Source organism: Loxodonta africana, chromosome 8 (genome assembly GCF_030014295.1).
Source record: "Loxodonta africana isolate mLoxAfr1 chromosome 8, mLoxAfr1.hap2, whole genome shotgun sequence".
NCBI classification, from domain to species: Eukaryota; Metazoa; Chordata; class Mammalia; order Proboscidea; family Elephantidae; genus Loxodonta; species Loxodonta africana.
Window position 1 is genome coordinate 112,459,176 of NC_087349.1, and position 19,920 is coordinate 112,479,095.

Genomic DNA, 19,920 nt, shown 5'->3' on the forward strand with positions numbered 1-19,920 from the left:
TCTTCATTTCTCAGACAAGGAAAAAGCAGCTCACAGGGTTAAAATTGCCTGTCTTTGTCAACAGCTAGAAAGAGGCAGAGGCAAGATTTGAACCCATGCTTGTTATTAAAGCTGGAATGGACCACGAAAATCAACATGTGGTTCTGTGTATTTTGTTGTTGTTGTTGTTGGCTGTCGTCAAGTGGCCTCCAACTCATGGTGACTTTATGTACAATAGAACAAAGCATTGCCTGGTCCTACATCATCCTCACAACTGCTAGTATGTCTGAGTCTATTGTTGCAGCTATTGTGCCAATGCACCTCACCAAGGGTTTCTCTCACCCTCATTGGCCCTCTACTTCACCCAACATGATGTCTTCCTCCAGGAATTGATCCCTCCTGATGATGTGGCCAAAGTGTACAAGTTGGACAAAGTTCTACTGTGATCCATAGGGTTTTCACTGGCCAATTTTCTGAAGTAGATAGCCAGGCCTTTCTTCCTGCCTTAGTCTGGACTAAGGTGGCCCTGCTGGCATTCAAAATATTGGTAGCATAGCTTCCAGCATCACAGCAATATGAAAGCCACCACAGTATGACAAACCCATAGACGGGTGGTAAAGTACATTTTACAGATGAGGAAAATGAAACAAAGACGTTGCATTGTCCTCAAGTGAATAGCTGATAAATAGTAGAAGATGCATTTTGCTTCAGCCTATAAATGCAGTGTCCTTTCCATTCCATCCAGATGTGAAAGAAAAGTCTCCTGGCTTGGGACTCTGGGGAGTCTCCAGGATATGAGGGTCACTCCCCAGATGGCCCTAACAGTCAGCTCGCTTGGAACTGCTTCACTCCGGTTTGGAGCTTGTGCTGTTTGCTAATTATTTTCTTTTCTGTTTTTGTGTAGTTCACCATGAATGCAAGTGAGTTCCGCAAAAGAGGCAAAGAGATGGTGGACTACGTGGCTGACTACATAGAAGGCGTTGAGAAACGCCAGGTCTACCCAGACGTGGAGCCTGGTTACCTGCGCCCTCTGATCCCTGCCACTGCCCCCCAGGATCCAGAAACCTTTGAGGACATCATGACTGATGTTGAGAAGATCATCATGCCAGGGGTGAGTTGGCACCTGGGAGGAAAAGGAAGTTTGCGGCTACATCAGAGGTCAGAGAAGGGGAGGGCTGTTGCTATTTAGCACCTACAGGGCGTCAAACAATTTCCATTAATTATCTCACTAAATACTCACAACAAGCCTGTCAAGGAGAATTTTTTATCATTTCTATTTTATAGCTGGATCCCTGGTGGCGCAGTGTTTAAGAGCTCAGCTGCTAACTAAAAGGTCGGCAGTTTGAATCCACCAGCTGCTCCTTGGAAACCTTATTGGGCAGTTCTACGTCCTATAAGGTCCTTACGAGTCAGAGCTGACTCCACAGCAATGGGTTTGATTTTTCGTTTTATTTATTTTATAGCTGAGGGAATTGAGGCTTAGAGCGGTTAAGTGATTCAAATAAGGTCACACAGCTAGTAAGTGATACCAGGACTCAAACCCAGATGGTTTGGGCTCCCAGGACAGTGGGTACCCTCTCTCCCAAAGCTCCCTGCTGCTGAGATCTCATGGTACACAGAGTAAGTCACCACGTGATGGTCAGAGGAAACCATCCTCTGATTGCTGCTTTCAAGTAAACTAATCTCTCAAAAGAAAGCACACTCTTGCCATTCCAGAGCCCTGGTGTGCAGTGGTTAATCTCTCAGCTGCTAACCAAAGCTCAGCAGTTCGAATCCACCAGCTGGTCCTTGGCAACCCTACGGGGCAGTTCTACTCTCTCCTACAGGGTTGCTATGAGTCGAAATTGACTGGACGACAGTGGGTTTGTTTTATTCTTTGATTTAAACACAAGAATGATTAGGAAACCCAAAACCAAACTCGTCGTCAAGTTGATTCCAACTCATAGTGACCCTATAGGACAGAGTAGAACTGCCCCATAGGATTTTCAAGGCTGTAATCTTTACAGAGGCAGGCTGCCACATCTTTCTCCTGCAGAGCAGCTAATGGGTTTGAACCACCGACCTTTCAGTTAACAGTCGAGCTCTTTGACCACTGTGCCACCAGGGCTCCTTATTCCTGTGTATAGCAAAGGGTAAATATCATGTAGTGAAGACATGTTTTACTTCTTGTATTTGAGAACAGGCGATGTGGTGCTTGTTCTCCCCAGAGGCTGACCTTTGACATGGTCTCATGTGGTACACAGAGGGGCACAGAGAGATAAACATGAGGGCTGCCATTCCTGATACTCACCCCACATGGGAGCAAACTGTCCTAGTGCAAAGGAAGCTTCACGACAGCTTTATGCTTCCACAGCAAGATTTTCCCTGCCAAGGAATTCTAAAAGCACATACTCAGAGCGTGTACTCTGAATGGCTCTGTGGATTGGCTGGGCTATTTTGGTTTATAGACCAAGCCCATTTATAACGATGATCAGACCTATCATCAAAGACAGTTCATTCAGTTTTGGCCAACATTGTGGAATGTTTTGGCCAACATTGTGGAATGTTTTGGCCCAACGTTGGTTCAATTGGCATATTGCTTTGGCCACAGGAAACTTCCGTGATTGGTAAGGCCCACAAGAAGTATGGGCCTTTCAGAGGAGGGGGATCCTGGCTTGCCAAGTCCCACTCTCTCATTTTCAGACAGAACACTGAGGCCCTGAGAGGGCAGACAATCTGACCAAGGTCACAGTGCCTCAGTGCTTAAACACCAGGCTGCCTTTCCCAGAGCCATCGCTCAGATTTCATCCTTTCAGGAAGTTTCCAGTTGCCATTTGGGCTTTGAGTGAAGCACAAGATGTTCGATCTTTCAGACCAAAAACCAAAACCAAACCCACTGCTGTCAAGTCAATTCCTACTCATAGTGACCCTATAGGACAGAGTAGAACTGCCCGATAGAGTTTCCAAGGAGTGCCTGGTGGATTCAAACCACCAACCTCTTGGTTAGCAGCCGTAGCACTTAGCCACTACGCCACCAGGGTTTCCAATCTTTCATACAGATTGTGCAAATACACCAAAGCTTTCAACATAAAACCCTTCCAGGCCAGAGGCAGTTAGGCTATCCATGAAAAAGGAGTTGGGCTCCTCTACTCTGTGCCCAGCCCATCCCTGCCTTCCAGGTTCTGTGCCCTCAGCTCTGTCATCTTGAGATGGTGGCAGATGGCAACCCCAAGCAAAGGATGCAGGGAAGGAACAAGGCAGAGAAAATAGAATGAGGCAGAGAGATTAAGAACACAAACTAAGGTATTATAATGACATGTGCAAAGACCTGGAGTTAGAAAACCAAAAGGGAAGAACACACCTGGAATTTCTCAAGTCGAAAGAACTGAAGAAAAATTCCAGCATCGAGTTACAATATTGAAGGATTCTATGGAGAAAATATTAAATGATGCAGGAAGCATCAAAAGAAGATGGAAGGAGTATAAAGAGTCACGCTACCAAAAAGAATTGGTTGATGTTCAACCATTTCAGGAGGTAGCATATGATTAGGAACTCACGGTACTGTAGGAAGAGGTCCAAGCTGCACTGAAGGCATTGGTGAAAAACAAGGCTCCAGTAATTGACGTAATACCAATTGAGATGTTTCAACAAACAGATGCAGTGCTGGATGCTCACTTGTCTAGGCCAAGAAATTTCCAACCAACTGACTGGAAGAGATCCATATTTATGCCTATTCCAAAGAAAGGTGATCCAACCAAATGCAGAAATTATTGAACACTATCATCAATATCATACACAAGTAAAATTTCGCTGAAGATCATTACATCAACAAGGAACTGCCAGAAATGCAAGCCAGATTCAGAAGAGAACATGGAACCAAGGATATCATTGCTCATATCAGATGCATCCTGGCTCAAAGAAAAGAACACCGGAAAGATGTTTACCTGAGTTTTATTGACTATGCAAAGACATTCGACTGTGTGGATCATAGCAAATTATGGATTATGTTATGAAGAATGGCAATTCCAGAACACTTAATTGTGCTTATGAAGGACCTGTATATAGATCAAGAGGCAGTTGTTCAAACACAGCAAGGGGATATTGCAAGGTTTAAAGTCAAGAAAGATATGCATAAGGGTTGTATCCTTTCACCATACTTAATAAGTCTGTACACTGGGCAAATAATCCGAGAAGCTGGACTATATGAAGAAGGGGGCATCAGAATTGGAGGAAGCCTCATTAGCAACTTGCATTATGCAGATAACACAACCTTGCTTGCTGAAAATGAAGAGAACTTGAAGGACTTACTGATGAAGATCAAAGACCACAGCCTCTAGTTTGGATTACATCTCAACATAAAGAAAACAAAAATCCTTACAACTAGACCGATAAGCAATATCATGATAAACAGAGAAAAGACTGATGTTGTCAAGGTTTGCATTTTACTTGGATCGACAATCAACACTCAGAAAAGCAGCAGTCAAGAAATCAAAGGACACATTGCATTGGCCAAATCTGGTGCAAAAGACCTCTTTAAAATGTTAAAAAGCAAAGGTGTCACCTTGAAGACTAAGGCATGCCTGACCCAACGCATGGTGTTTTCAATCGCCTCATATGCAGGGGAAAGCTGGACAATGAATAAGGAAGACAGAAGAAGAATTGATGCCTTTGAATTATGGTGTTGGCAAAGAATATTGAATATGCCATGGAGTGCGAAAAGAAGGAACGAATCTGTCTTGAAAGAAGCACAGCCAGAATGCTTCTTAGAAGTAAGGATGGTGAGACTTTGTCTCACAAACTTTGGACACGTTATCAGGAAGGATCCATCCCTGGAGAAGGACATCATGCTTGGTAATGCAGTGCGTCGGTGAAAAAGAGGAAGACCCTCAGTGAGATGGATTGACACAGTGGTTGCAACAATGGGCTCGAGCATAGCAACAATTGTGAGGATGGCTCAGGATTGGGCAGTGCTTTATTCTGTTGTACACATGGTCTCTATGAGTCAGAACCAACTTGATGGCACATAACAACAACATCAACAACATGCTCAAGAGATAAAGGAAAAAAAAATCAGGAAAACAAAACAAGAATTTCAATAAAGATAGAGAAATCTTAAAAAAATTTTAGAAACACTTGAGCTTAATAGTAAATAACAGAAATGAACAACATTATGGAAAGACTCAGAAGTAGAATTGAAATAACAGAAGAGAGGACCAGAAAACTTAAAGACAGAGTCTTTCAGATTGCTCGGTCTGAGGAGCAAACAGAAAAAAAGAATGAAGAACAACATACAAAGCCTAAGGGATATGTGGAACATCTTCAAGAGGAATATTTTATGCATCATGGGAGTTCCAGGAGGAGAAGAGAGAGAAAAAGGTCCAGAACAAATTTTTTGAAGAAATATTGGCAGAAAACTTCCCAAACAACACAAAAGATAGGAAATTCCACATCCAAGAAGCTCAATGAATTTCATATAGAATAAATTCTAAAAGAAACTTATTGAGGCATTAAAAAAAGAAAACCTGTTGCCATCAAGTCAATTCTGACTCACAGAATACAATACTTTTGATAACAGCACAACTAGAAAGAATAAAGAAACAGAAGACTTGAATAACACTATTAACCATTGGACCTAACAGACTTATATAGAATACCTCACCCAACAGCAGCACAATATACATTCTTTTCTAATACTCTTGGGTTATTCTCCAGATGAGACCATATTTTAGGACAATAAGCAAATCTCAACAAATTTAAAAATACTGAACTCATACAAACATTTTCTCTGGCCATAACAGAATGAAGGTAGAAGTCAATATCCAGAGGAAAAAGAGAAAAACCAAACACATGGAAACTAAATAACACACTGCTAAACAACCAATGGGTCATAGAAAAAAATCAAGAAAGAAAGAAAGAAAAAAAACTTAGAACTGAATGAGGCCCATAACAAGAGAACAAATTAAATCATATATCAAAAACCTCCCAACAAAAAAATGCCCTAGACCGAGCTTCACTGGGGAATTTTACCAAACATTCAGAAAATTGACATCAATCCTATTCAAACTCTTCCAAAACATAGAAAAGGAAGGAACACTCCCTAACTCATTCTACGAAGTCAGCGTTACCCTGATACTGAAGCCAGACAGACATCACAAGAAAAGAAGACTACAGACTAATATCCCTTAGGAGTACAGATGTAAAAATTCTCCACAAAATTCTAGCAAACGAAATCCAACATAGAATTATATACCATGACCAAGTGGGAGTTATTCCAGGAATGCAAGGATGGTTTGACATTAGAAAATCAATCAATGTAATATACCACATTAATAATACTAACGAAAAACCACATGATCATTTCAATAGACGCAGAAAAAGGAATAATGATAGAATCCAACACCTTTTCCTAATAAAAGCTCTCAACAAGAAGGGAAATTCCTCAACATGATTAAGGGCATCTATGAAAAACCAACAGCCAACATTATACTCAATGAAGAAACACTGAGACCCTGAGAGCCTAATGCAGGAGTAGGTGAAGGGAAGGAGATGAGTCTGCCCTACTAAAAAAATAAATAAATAAAAATAAGGAGGAGCCAATAAGGCATCTGTGGTCTAGTGAAGTGTTCGAGGAGCCACACAGTGATCCAGAAAGGGGGAAAAGGGGGAATCATACTTTGCCTATTTTGCAACTTTGGCTTAACAGTAACCTTCTGCAACCCCTTCCACTGAGTTAGATGGGGAAAGAGCACAGGCTTTTGGGAAGGGGTCCTGGTGGAAATGCCAGCTTTGTCACTTGCAAGCCCTGTGATTTCCAGGAAACCAGGCAAGCTCCCTGTCTGCAGAATGAGTGCAATATCTACCTCTAATGTTGTAAGCATTAGTTAAAAGTAAAAGCAAAACCCCGTGTGTTCTCCATCAGGAATCACTCTTGTCCTTTCCCAGGTTTTGAAGGGCAAGTAGGAAGGGAACAAGATGAAGAAACTATGGGCTACCAAGTGCCTGAAGGTAGAGAAAGGTCCATGGTTGTATGATGGCTTTTGTGGGCCCTGCCATGTCTGCCTCCATGGGCCCTTTACTACATGGAGACAGTGAAAGTTATGTTTTATGAAAGTATTGATAGAAAGATGAATATATTAACATTGTATATAAATTTTTTTCTTTGATCTAAAAGTTCATTTTTTTTCCTCTGATCGTAAAAGAAATTAAAACATTTTCCTAGCCCCTAAAAGTATGGTGGGCCCTAGGTACTCTACCTGATGTGCCTGATGGCCCTGTTAGCCTGAATTAGCTCCCTCATGTGCCCTCTCAGCTTTATCACTATCCTCTCTCCAGACCATTCCCCGGACCCTTTCACACACCCACCACCTTGCCCACCTGGTTTCCTCACTGAAATGTCCCTTGTCTCCACTGCCTTGGACACCTCTTTGGAGAAGCCATCCTTGACTACCTTTTCTGAACATCCACACACAACAGCCCCTTCTGTCTGTCTGTTTCTCTTTCTCACACACACACCACCACCACCTCCACCCAGTAATGCACGAGGAACATCCATTACTGACTTCATGGTTGTTCTAAGGTCCTGCTCACTGCCCTGCTCCTGTCCTGGCAGACTGGGGGTTTGCATGGTTGTAGTGGGACCTGGTCTTCAGGCTCCATGATCACATAAATCCTGCTGAACACTCCCAGTTCTTGGAGAGCTCTCCTGGCCTTCATGATCAAGGAAATCACCCATGGCACATCTAGGGCAATGCACAGTTAATAACGGGTGTTATATAAAAAAAGAAATGTTAGTTTATAAAAAAAGTGTTCTACACTTTACTTTGGTAAGTAGCATCTGGGGTCTTAAAAGCCTGTGAAGAGCCATCTAAGATACTCCACTGGTCTCACCCCGTTGGGAGCAAGGGAGGATGAAGAAAAGTAAAGACACAAGGGAAAGATTAGTCCAACAGACTAATGGACCACGACTAACACAGCCTCCACCAGACACAACTAAATGATGCCCAGCTACCACCACTGACTTCCCTGACAGAGCTTACAATAGAGGGTCCCAGACAGAACTGGAGAAAAATGTAGAACAAAACTCTAACTCAGAAAAAAAATAAAACCCAGACTTACTGGCCTGACAGAGATTGTATGGCCCCCAGACACCATTTTAGCTCAGTAATGAAGTCACTCCTGAGGTTCACCTCCTCATCCAAATATTAGACAGGCCCATAAAACAAAACGAGACCAAAGGGGCACAGCAGCCCACGGGCAAGAACTAGAAGGCAGGAGGAGAGAGGAAAACTGGTAATAGGGAACTAAGCTTGAGAAGGGAGGGTGTTGACATGTGGGGTTGTTAACCAATGTCATAAAACAATATGTGTACTAACTGTTTAATGAGAAGCTAGTTTGTTCTGTAAACTTTCATCTAAAGTACAATTAAAAAGATGTTTGGATCTTTGCCCCAGACTGTGTGAAGAGGACTAATGTTGGCAGAACAAATTCATGGCCACTAGGGATTACAAGATAGGCATGGAAAATGTTAGAGCTGGAAGAAACCCTAGAGTCCATCATGTATTTGCTGAACAAATGGCTACCCAGAGCCTGGACAGGTCTAGTCAGTTGCCTAAGGTGACCTAGACAACCTGAGTAGCTTCCAGACCCGCAGTCCAGGTGACCACCAAGGCCCCTGAAGTCTAAGTGCCCTGGATGGCAACAGTGGGAAGAGAAGAGAAGAAGTGGGTGATGTCTCCTGGACTCCAATAAGTGGTCACAAAGCTCAAATGGAGTGTACACTGGGGTGGTGATGGGGGTTTTAGGGCTTTATTCTCTTCTCACATGACAGGCACATAAATGTCAAGAACAAAGTAAAGAAGTAAAAATGGGCTACATATCCCCATTCCCTCTCTTCCCATGATCTTCCTAAACGCTGAGATGCTCCTAGCTGATCCCCGCGTACTACTCCTAGGTCTTCCCACACTCCCATTCCCTGCACAAATGTGCGGCCTGCTCTTCCTGCACCCATGCACCCCTGCACCCACCGCTCAGCTCCTCCTGACTTACCTTGGTACAACCCCCCTGGCTCCCGGCATCCCTGTGTGCTCAGATATACGGACCTCACAGTGCTCTAACACTGTGCGTCTCCTCCCTGCTTCCCCTGGAGCTCCTTGGGGCAGAGACCAGGCCAGACTGTATTCTGGTATCCTCGGTGCCTAACCCAACTTAGCACAGGCTAGGTGTTCACTACACTCTGCTGACCTGGGCTGGAGAAGGGGAGGTGGCTGGAGCAGAGGGGAAGAAGTGGCAGGGAGGAGCAGAAGCCTGGAGAGATAGAACGGGTGAAAGATGCGGGGCATGATAGGAAGATGTGCTTAGTAAGGAAGTGGGGAGAAGGCCAGCCTGTGGGTTTGGAACCTGGCTAAAGAGACCTTGAAAACCAGGCTTTTTAATGCAAAGAGATGTGGGCCTCCACGATGGAGCCTTCACTGACAAAGGCACCCAGCAAGAATTTAACACTCACTGCTGGCAAACCCTGGTGGTGGTGTGGTTAAGTGCTACGGCTGCTAACCAAAGAGTCGGCAGTTCAAATCCGCCAGGCGCTCCTTGGAAACTCTATGGAGCAGTTCTACTCTGTCTTACAGGGTCGCTATGAGTCGGAATCGACTCAGTGGCACTGGGTTTGGTTTGGTTTGGCTGTTTTAGAGACCTTATTTTTTATGGTTACTTTCTACTTATGGAGCCCTGGTGGTGCAATGTTTAAGAGCTTGGCTGCTAACCAAAAGGCTGGCAGTTCAAATCCACCAGGCACTCCTTGGAACCCTGTGGGGCCATTCTACTCTGTCCTATAAGGTCACTATGAGTGGGAATCTACTTGATGGCAACAGGTTTGGTTGTTTTTTTTGTTTTCTACTTACCACAAATAGTAATGATCTTCCAGTTTATTTAGGGGATATAAAGTTTTTTTCTTAGCCAACAAATATGTTTAAAAAAATGCAAAAAACGGAGTCAGGGAGTTGGCTTAAAGGAGTGACTGAACAGGTGTGATTAAGATGAAGATACCAGAATGAAATGTAGGAAATGTAGTAACCAAACCGGGCAGCGGGGGCACGAGTGTAGCGGGGTCCTCCTTCCGGTGAGGCTGATTAATCGTCCTATCTTCCTGGCAGGTGACCCACTGGCACAGCCCCAACTTCTTCGCCTACTTCCCCACAGCCAGCTCGTATCCAGCCATGCTCGCGGACATGCTGTGCGGGGCCATTGGCTGCATCGGCTTCTCCTGGGTGAGCTCTGGGGCGACCCAGAGGGTAGGGGAGTTGGGCGCCGGTGGTGGTTGGGGGGCTTACCAAGGGGACACAGCACTGCTTCCTGCCACCACCCCCAGGCCATGCGCAGCTGGCAGTGCCCCCTGTGGGCAGGAGGACCGCCATTGCAGGAGGAAAGAAGGATTCAGCCCAGGGACAAAGTGCCTTACCAAAGGACGGAAATTTGGGATCAAGGGAAATGGCAGAGACAGACAATTCTTCAGTTTTTGTTTTCTTTAGTAAACTACTTTTAGGAGCAATTTAAGACTTACAGAACATTTGTACAGAAAGTACAGAGAGTTCCCATACAACTCCTTTCTGGGTACACACTAATTTTCCTATTATTAACCTTCTGCATTTCTGTGGTGCGTTTGTTACAGTCGTTGAACCAGTGTTGATACACTGTCATTAACTACAGCCCATAGGTTACATTAGGCAGCAGTGGTTTTCAGAAGTGCTTAGGTCCCTGGGTGGCACAAGCCATTCGTGGCTTGCGGGGGAACTCCCAGAGCCCAGCTTCCTCAGCTCTCAGTCTAGTATTCATTCCATTTATGTGACCACTGGATGTGTCCACCAGTGAGCCTTTCTAGATCCTTCTATAAGTAAACAAATGAATACATATGCAAACGAACAGTATTCGAGTAATGAGGCACGGACGAGTAAGGTTTTATTATGGTTGTTTCCATGTTCCTTCCAAAACATTCCCCTGACATGGTCTTGGTCAAGGAACACATCCTTGAATCTCATTTCAGGCATTTGGGTAGCATCTGAGATTGGTGGTTTTAATATGGGATTCAGTGGAAGATTAAATCAGTGGGGAACAGTAAGGGGAAGAAGGCGATGTCTTCACGGGCATTCACCTCTCACTTCATGTGACCCAGGTTTGCAGTGAGGTGATGGTAGGGACAAGGGAGCACCACGGCAAGGAGGCACTGGCACAGTTGTGCAAAACCTGACGCAGCCTAACACCTCACTTCCTTGTGACCGGTCTAGGGGCCTGGGAAGGTTGTTCCCTCTGTTCTCCAAGTGAGGGAAGGAGAGGCATATCCCGTGTGTGCAGCCCTCAGCCGCATTCCACTCAGTGTGGTGCCATTATCTCCAGCTGGCGGGTTGATCAGGGCAGCTGCCCCCGGGGTTCACTCCTTTGCTCCTGCCCATGACAGGCTGCAAGCCCAGCGTGCACGGAGCTGGAGACCGTGATGATGGACTGGCTTGGAAAGATGTTGGAGCTGCCAGAGGCATTCTTAGCTGGGAGCAACGGGGAAGGGGGCGGAGTGATCCAGGTAAGGATTGTGGGGTGGGGGCTGGGAGCAGGCTGCATTCTGGGGGCTCCAGAAAGGGACCCACTGCTGCAGAGAGGAAAAAAGGCCCCATTTCCTCTGTTCTTGCTCCATTTCTTCTGGAAAATGAGCAAGAATTCCATGATAGGTAAAGCCAAATTATCGGGCAAACTGTGGTCTTGGAGTCAGTGGGATCTGGATTTGAGTCCCAAGGCTGCCCCTCACTAGCTATGGGCGAGTCACTCACTCACTTCCTCGGCCCCTATCTACAGTAGATGACATAGTTGCTCTCACACAGCAGGTGTGTAGTAATAAAAATAACAGTAGCAACACCTAACATTTTTGTTGACATCCTTAAGGCTATCGTGCCTAATCACTTTCCAGGGATTGACTCATTTAATTTTTACAACAATACAATGAATGAGAAGCCGTTATAATATCCCATTTTACAGCTCAGGAAACTGAAGCACGGAACAGTTAGGTAACTTGCCCATTGGTTTGCACCAGTTTCAGGTATTTGGCCCATATCTGCCTGACTCCAGAGCCTATGGTCTTCCCCACCACATAGTACTACTCTCAGAATCAAAAATGCAGCAGTGACTGTATTTTAAAAGCTACAAGGTGCTACTTATATGTGGACTAACACTTAAACTAAATATGCTGCTTTTTCTGTGCACTCATGTAATTTTCTTCATTTAACATGTGTCTGTTAAGAACAACTGTGTGTCAGAGAACAAGGGAATAAACCCTGGGGGTACTTCTGTCCCACCAAGGTTTCCAGGACAAATGTGACTAGGAGGACATGAACTTTTATAGCTTATCATGCAGGAAGGACTATATTGAAGTTTCCAGGTATTGTCTCCTCAAAGGCTCTGAGAATTAGCGAAAGCAGCTATTATTCTTCCCTTTCAATTGACGTGAACATAGGGTCACATTGGAAAATGCCTTTTTATAAGATCATGTCTCTGCCATGTCTGAGCTAAACTAGAAAGCAGGTCTTCCAATATCCAGTCCTGAGATTATTCAACCAGACCATGGTGTTTAAAATCCCAGTATTAATATTCTATTGCTGCTGCAACACATTTCTACTGCTGTAACAAATTTTTGTGGCTTAAAACAACACACAATTATTATATTACAGTTCTATTGGTCTAACACAGGTGTCACTGATGTTGGCAGGCTACATTCCTTTCTGGAGGCTCTCAAGAAGAATTCCTTCCCTTGCCTTTTTCAGTTTCTAGAGGCTGCCTGCATTCCTTGGCTTGTGGCCCCTTCCTTCATCTTCAGAGTCAGCAGTGTTACATGTCTCTGACCCTTCTTCCATAGTCACATTGTGATGGGTTAAATTGTGTCTCCCCCAAAAATATATTGAAGTTCTAACCTCCAGGTACCTCTGAATGTGAACTTGTTTAGAGACAGGGTCATTGCTATTGTAATGAGTTTAAGTTAGTACGAGGTCATGCTGAATTAGGGTGGGCCCTGGAATAATATTACTGGTGTCATTATAAAAAGAGAAGAGACACAAAGGGAAGATGACTATGTGGAGACGGAAGCAGGGATTAGAGTGATACATCTACAAGCCAAAGAGTTCATGGATTTCCAGGAACCACCAAAACCTAGGAAGAGCAAGGAAAGAGCTTCCCCTAGCCTTTAGAGACAGCATGCCCTGCCAACACCTTGATTTTGGACTTCTAGCCTCCAGAACTGTAAGAGAGTAAACTCCCAATTTGCAATACTTTGTTATGGTGTCCCTAGGAAATGAATACACACATCTTTCTCTGACCATAGCTGGGATCTGTTCTCCACTTAAAGGGATTCATGTGATGAGACATGTCTCACCCAAATAATCCAGGATAATCTCCCATCTCAAGATTCTTAACTTAATCACATCTCAAAGTCCCTTTTTCCATGTAAGGTAAATATCCACATGTTCTAGGAATCAGGAAGTAGACATTTTGAGGACGGGGGCTGTTATTCTGCTGACCACACCCAGTATGCAGAGAGTCACTGAAGGAACTCTTTTTCCATGCAGATTCCTAGACTCTACACTGGAAGTTGAGATTCAGTGAATGGGCCCAGGAATCTGCATTCAAACATGCACTGCAGGTCGCTCGATGCTGAAGTCCTGGGCTACGCTTTGATAAATAGGTCCTATACGCTATGACCGAAGGTGACTTCACTGTGACTGACGGGTCACCATGGCCAGGCTCAGATCATTCCCTCTGTCTGCTCACCCCTGGGTCACCTCACTACCCATCATAAATAAGTGATTCCTAGTCGGGAGTTACTGAAAATTAAACTTCAGCTATGTTGTAAGCAAAGCTTCAGCATGATGCTGTGAACTGGACTTGAACATGGCAGCAGCAAGGACTTGTTAGTAAATGCAAAACATGTGTGTGGTCTGTAGCTTTGCAGGGCAGCTTTCCTCTTGCTCAGGGCTTACGCAGCCCAGTCAAGCCCCCTTGGCAAAGAGCACAAAGATTCAGCCTCACATGTGCCCTTCAAGGCCCTGGAGAGTGAGGCTGCTACTATACCCAGCCTCCCAATCAAAGCCCATTCAGCCATATCTTATTTTGGTGAAGGTCAGGCAGACTTTCCAAATCATTACTACAGCAGTCCTTCATTCTCCAAAGGATGCTGTTGCACCTTTCTCTGATGAAGAGCAAAGCCTGAGTGTTGCCAGAGAGAGCAAACAGCAGCAGGAGGGGAGCAAAGGAGCACAGTGCTGTGAGGAGGGGAATTTTGTTTTGAATTCTATTTGATTCAGGAAGGTGAGCTAACACTTCACAGCAGGCATGGGCGCTTGTGGAGGACTTACTTTGTTTTATACTTCAGTGTACTTTGCCAAGATCTACTTTTTCATTTGTCCCACTCACTTTCAACCCTACTATTTGGTAAGCTCTATAGGGTCGCAATGAGTTGGAATTGACTCGATGGCACCTAACAACAACAGCAACAGTTCATCCCAGACTGCTCTTTCTTTACTCTGGAAAACTTTTCTTCTATTATCTCTTAGATGCTGTTCATAGTTCACTTCTGTTTTTTCAGGCATCCAATTTTCCACAGGTTGGGTACCTCTTCTATAATTTTTATCTTTTGTTATTTTCCTTTCTTTTTAAAGTCATTCTCTCCCTACATTCTGGGGAGATTTCTCATGCTTTTCTATACATCACTGTTTCAATTTTCCACATTGCCAGTTTAGCTCCTTTAATGTCAACTTTAGTTCTGCTGGGTTTATTCTATTTAAAGGAGCTCTGGTGGTGGAGTGGGTAAGAGCTCAACTGTAAACCAAAAGGTTGGCAGTTCGAATCCACCAGCTGCTCCTTGGAACCCTTATGGGGCAGTTCTGCTCTATCCTATAGGGTCACTATGAGTCAGAACCGACTCAATGGCAACAGGTTTTTGGTTTTATTCCACTTAAAATAATTATTGTCCTCTTTCTACTTAGAAAACTGGGTGTTCATTGCAAATAATGGAAAAACACAGGAACATTTTTTGAGTATACTTCCTCCTGGTGTTATTTTAATACATACATGTGAAAAAATATATATGTAAACAAATCGGGATAATACACTACAAACAGATTTTCTGTAGGATGTTTTATTTACTATTTTATTGTAAGCATTTCCTATTGTTTAAATATTCTTTGAGAATAGTGTTACTACATGATTTTCTATGTTGTATCAAAATTTATACAAATAATGTGTGAGATGTATTTCTGGGTTATTGGATCTTACATCTGAAACAATATCCCATTCAATCCTTTTTGGAAGCCCTAATGATTCCTCTAATTTGCTGCTTCTCAAGAACCTTACCAACACCCCACAATCTAAGGTTGTGTCTACTATAATAATAGGTACATTTTACTGAACACCTAGTATAGGCTATGTTTTAGCCTATTTTTTATGTTTTGTGTTATCACTTTTGATCCTCAAAATATTGTTGATGATCACATTATCAATAATCTTTTTCTTAGATAAGGAAACTGAAGCTCAGAAAGGTAATGTAACTTGCCCAAGGACACAAGCTAATTAAAGGCCAAGCTAGTAGGGAGTGAGAGCTGGACTGGTGAGTGCTCCACTAGCCCATCCCTCACCATTTGCTTGCATTAGAGTGTCCAGAGGTGTGCATGCTACCAGGAGTTAAAATTTAAAATTACCTTATCCTTAAAGGCAACTCCATTTTTCACAGGCCACTGGAAACCTTTGCATTTGGTTAGGAAAAACCCTGGCATCTCACAGCCCAGGCTTCAACACATCCCTCCTTCGGGCCCAAAACACTCAACTTTTGCTGAACGAAAGCAGGCAATTATGTCTAATTTTATGGCAGGAAACCTCACCCTCCCCAGCTGACAGGGCTGATTGACTGTAATCTGTGAGGCCCCAAAGAGCACCCAGGCTTGGTGACAGCTCACAGGTCCTGAGCTGGGCGGATGCTGAGCCAGCCTGGGTTATCGATCCCTTCCAGGCTGTAATTACAGCCCCAGGTGTCAGCACAGTGATGGTGCCAGGCAGAGGACCATCAAATGGCAAACTGTCACTGTGAGGCTGGACAAATGTTGCCTGTGAAAACTGTCTCGTAATTGGGTTGGAAAGTCTTGTGTCAGAAAAGCCGCTTCTCACAGTCCGCGAAGTGACACTTGAAAAACCAAAAGATGAAAGGACGCGTCTGCCTCAGCATCCATTCTCTCCACATTTCCTTCTGCTTCCCCTACCCCAGGCGGGCTTACCATGGCAACCTTTATTTGCTTGCAATAGAGCAAAGGTATCATTACTGCTCTTTTAGCACACAGAACAGTCACCCTCCCCTCCCCTTCCCTCTGCAAAGATCTGTTTCCAACAAAGGGGAGACAATGCCCTTTGACTTCACTCTGGAGTCTGCCAAAACACATGGAATCCGTTGGAGCTGCTGAGTTCTGGATACTCTGCTGCCATTTAGACTTTCTCTTTTAAAATTACTTTTTGGTAAAGGAGGAGAATCTTCTTTCAGAACATGTACAGAGCTGAAAGGAAAAGCCATAATGAATTGGCGTGGTGATTCAAAGTCTTTCATTAGGATGTGGCACGGAAGAGAACAACATGGGTCGGAGTGGGGGCTGGGGAAGGTGTATGAGCTCCCAGGCTTTAAAGAGAGGCGGTAATTCAGGTAGAGAAGCTATAATGACAGGTGAGTGGTGAGTCTCAAGGGTGAGGAGAACAAGGGGGACCTGCATCACCAGGAGCCGTGTTTTTTCAATAAGCTCCACATGTTACATTTTCAGTTGGAATGAATGAGTCAGTGTATCAATCTATGAAACACAAACTGTGTTGGGGGACAGGAGGAAGAATAACAGAGTATAAAATACAGTGCCTTCCTACATCGAGCTTGTATTTCCGAGGGCTGGCTGATTTAGATCTGCCAGCCAAAATACCTTTAACCTCGTCTAAAACCATGCTTCAAGCCATTGCTAATGAAAATATGTCCTGAAGGAAATGTAATACTCATTTTAGATGATGAATTAAGAGGAATATATGTCTGTATGTTTGAGCTCCTGAATTAGAGCTATGGAAACATGAATAAATGTATTTATCTTAAATTTCCCTCCTACCTCATAAAGATATGAGTTGGGTTAAAAGAAAAAAGCAGTGAAATTATAAAATAAAAATTGGATATTGGGATCAATGAAGACAGGATAAGAATGTTAACAAGAGAGGTTAACATTTCTGTTTAATTATTTTATTATGTAGCTCTCTGCAAAACTCTAAAATCTAGTGAATCTATTATATTCAGCAAAAATCTACTTTCTTTTATTGTTCTTTTCCAGTGTTACTGCTTGGTCAATTGATGGATTTCTCCTAGGATTTACAAAGACTTGGTAATCATGAGCAGGGAGAAGGGGGATGCTCACAAATGTCAGGGAGGTACATGCTGCAATAGGCAGGACAGATGTGGGCTCAGTCCCAAACACACTACTCCTTCGCTGTTGATTTGGGGCAAGTGACTTAACTTCTCTGCAAATTACCTGGAATAACATGTCATTGTTGTTAGTTGTCTTTGAGTCAGCTCCGACTCATGGCAACCTTCCAGGTAACAGAACAAAATACTGCCCAGTCCTGTGCCATCTTCTTGGTCTTTGATATGTTTGAGCCCATTGTTGTGATTATTGTGTCAATCCATCTCCTGGAGGGTTTCTCTCATTTTTACTGACCCTCTAGTTTGCCAACCATGACGTCCTTTTCTAGTGACTGGTCTGCGTGCTTAATCCATATTATTGTTTGCCATTCCCAGTCTCAAAGGAGTGAATTTTGAACCATTTTTACTAACTTGCCAAAATATGTGTTGACATCAGTATTTGAGAGAAATCCTCCAAGGCAAACTCTGAGTCTCAAGGAAAATGCACCCCCATTTATGAGCAAATATAAACTGCTCTGCCCAAGGAGTTATGAACATGGAGCTGGCCTCGCCCACTGGTGTCCCAGGCCCCAGCTTCCTCCACTGTTGGAGATGTGGATAGTGCCTCCTAGACCAGGCTGTGCAGATTCCATGAGAAAATGTCTGCAAAGCTTGTCTCACAATACCAGGTACACAGTGAGTGCTCAGAAATGTTAGCTATCGTGGATGCGTAAAATATACAAAGTAATGTTAAAATAGTGGTAAGGGCTAAAACAGCAATCAGAGGTGTTTAGTTTTTTCCTGTGCACAGGAGAATGAACTTTGCAATTTCAGATTCATCTTTTTAAAAAATATATGGAAATTCAATAATATATCTTCCAAAGGTTTAGATACTCATTCCCTTGCTGTGTTCCAAAGCTCATGGACCTTTCCCTTGGATTTAGGGAAGTGCCAGTGAAGCCACCCTGGTGGCCCTCCTGGCTGCTCGGACCAAAGTGACACGACAGCTACAGGCAGCATCTCCGGAGCTGACACAAGCCGCCATCATGGAAAAGCTGGTGGCTTACTCATCCGATCAGGTGAGTGTATTGGGAATGTGTGTTGGTCTGCAGTCCAGCCAAGTCTTCCAAATTGGAATGTTTGGTTTTAAAATAAAACAAATCAAAACAAAACCATGCAGCGTATTTCAAACCCAGGAAGAAGGGCCAATAAGATAGAGCCATGTAGTAGAGAGAAAGGGTGGATCCTCAAATGGGAAGTAGGTCAAGTTGAAAAGAAAATTCACAGGCTAAGAGATCATAGTGGACAGCTCTGTTACCATTCCTACCAGCACTGAATTCACGCTGTAATCATCTGGCCTGCCTTCAGGGGGCATTGTGGAAAAATTAGACATTGGGCTTAAAGACATGGGCTCAAATCCCAGCTCTACTGTTTTAAGTTTTGAGGTCCCAGGCAAATCACACAAATCCTCTGAACCTCCATTTCTTTAGTGTCAAACAGGGATAAAAACACCCTGGTGTTGCTGATCAGTCCAGCTAATGGGTACACAAAATTTTTTTTTTTTTTTTTTTAAGGAAAAACTCGGTGGTGTAGTAGTTAAGAGCTATGGCTGCTATCCAAAAGCTCAGCAGTTCGAATCCACCAGGCACTCCTTGGAAACTCTATGGGGCAGTTCTACTCTGTCCTATAGAGTCGCTATGAGTTGGAACTGACTTGACAGCACCGAGCAACAACAAGGAGCTTTATACGGTTTAAAGATTCTGCAGATATGAGCACTTGGTATGATTCCACTTACCAATCCATTAAAAAAAAGAGAGAGAGAGAGAAAATTCTGTGAGAGAGAACAGGAGGAAAGAGGATTTAGCAGCATAAGAATAACTCTATGAGACAATCTATCATTGAAAGGGCACAATAAATGTATAAATTGACTGTTGGCGTCACTAGGGTTGCTGTCACCCAATGTGGTAGCTCATAGAGTCACCCCCCCCATGCTAATTACTAAAATATTGTAGCAAAGACACCAGCAAATTTGACAAAATCAGCAACTATAAAAACACTGGCCACAACAAAAACAATAGTGCATTCAGATGAAACCATGTGATTCGAAGTGTCATTGTAATTGGATAATGACAGTTTAGAAGGTTCAAAAAGTAAATTAGCATAGAGTTTTAGCCTTTTAGGTATGGATACATGTAAGCTGGGCTTACAAAAAATGTTTTTGTTTTTCTAAATATACAGGGATTTTTTTGGAAAAAACAATACATTTCTGCTGAAACGCTGCACAAAAATTTTATAAACAGCCACTTTGGTGTCACCCCCTCTGACACTATCACCTGGTGTGGTACCTTGCTTAGTGGGTAATTGGTCCTTGTCTCTGGGACACTCTAGCCTTAGCCTGGCCCATGGGGGATGCTCTGGAGTGTGAATTGTACCACTCTTTAGACAAAGAGCCCACCTCTTGTATGTCAGCCCTGAAGTGGTGGGGCAAGGCAGCTCTATTAGCAGAGAGCAATCCTCCAGAAGTGGGA

The 19,920-nt window shown here is 43.7% G+C and overlaps 1 protein-coding gene across 1 annotated transcript in view; it reads left to right on the forward strand.

Moving 5' to 3' along the window:
• Window positions 1–889: 889 nt before the first annotated feature.
• Window positions 890–19,920, forward strand: part of DDC (dopa decarboxylase) — an 81,617-nt gene continuing 62,586 nt past the window's right edge. Inside the window, exons 1-4 of the mRNA XM_003407138.4 lie at window positions 890–1,090; window positions 10,107–10,220; window positions 11,405–11,524; window positions 18,337–18,471. Coding sequence (XP_003407186.2) covers window positions 890–1,090; window positions 10,107–10,220; window positions 11,405–11,524; window positions 18,337–18,471 — 570 coding nt within the window. The remainder of the gene's footprint in view (window positions 1,091–10,106; window positions 10,221–11,404; window positions 11,525–18,336; window positions 18,472–19,920) is intronic.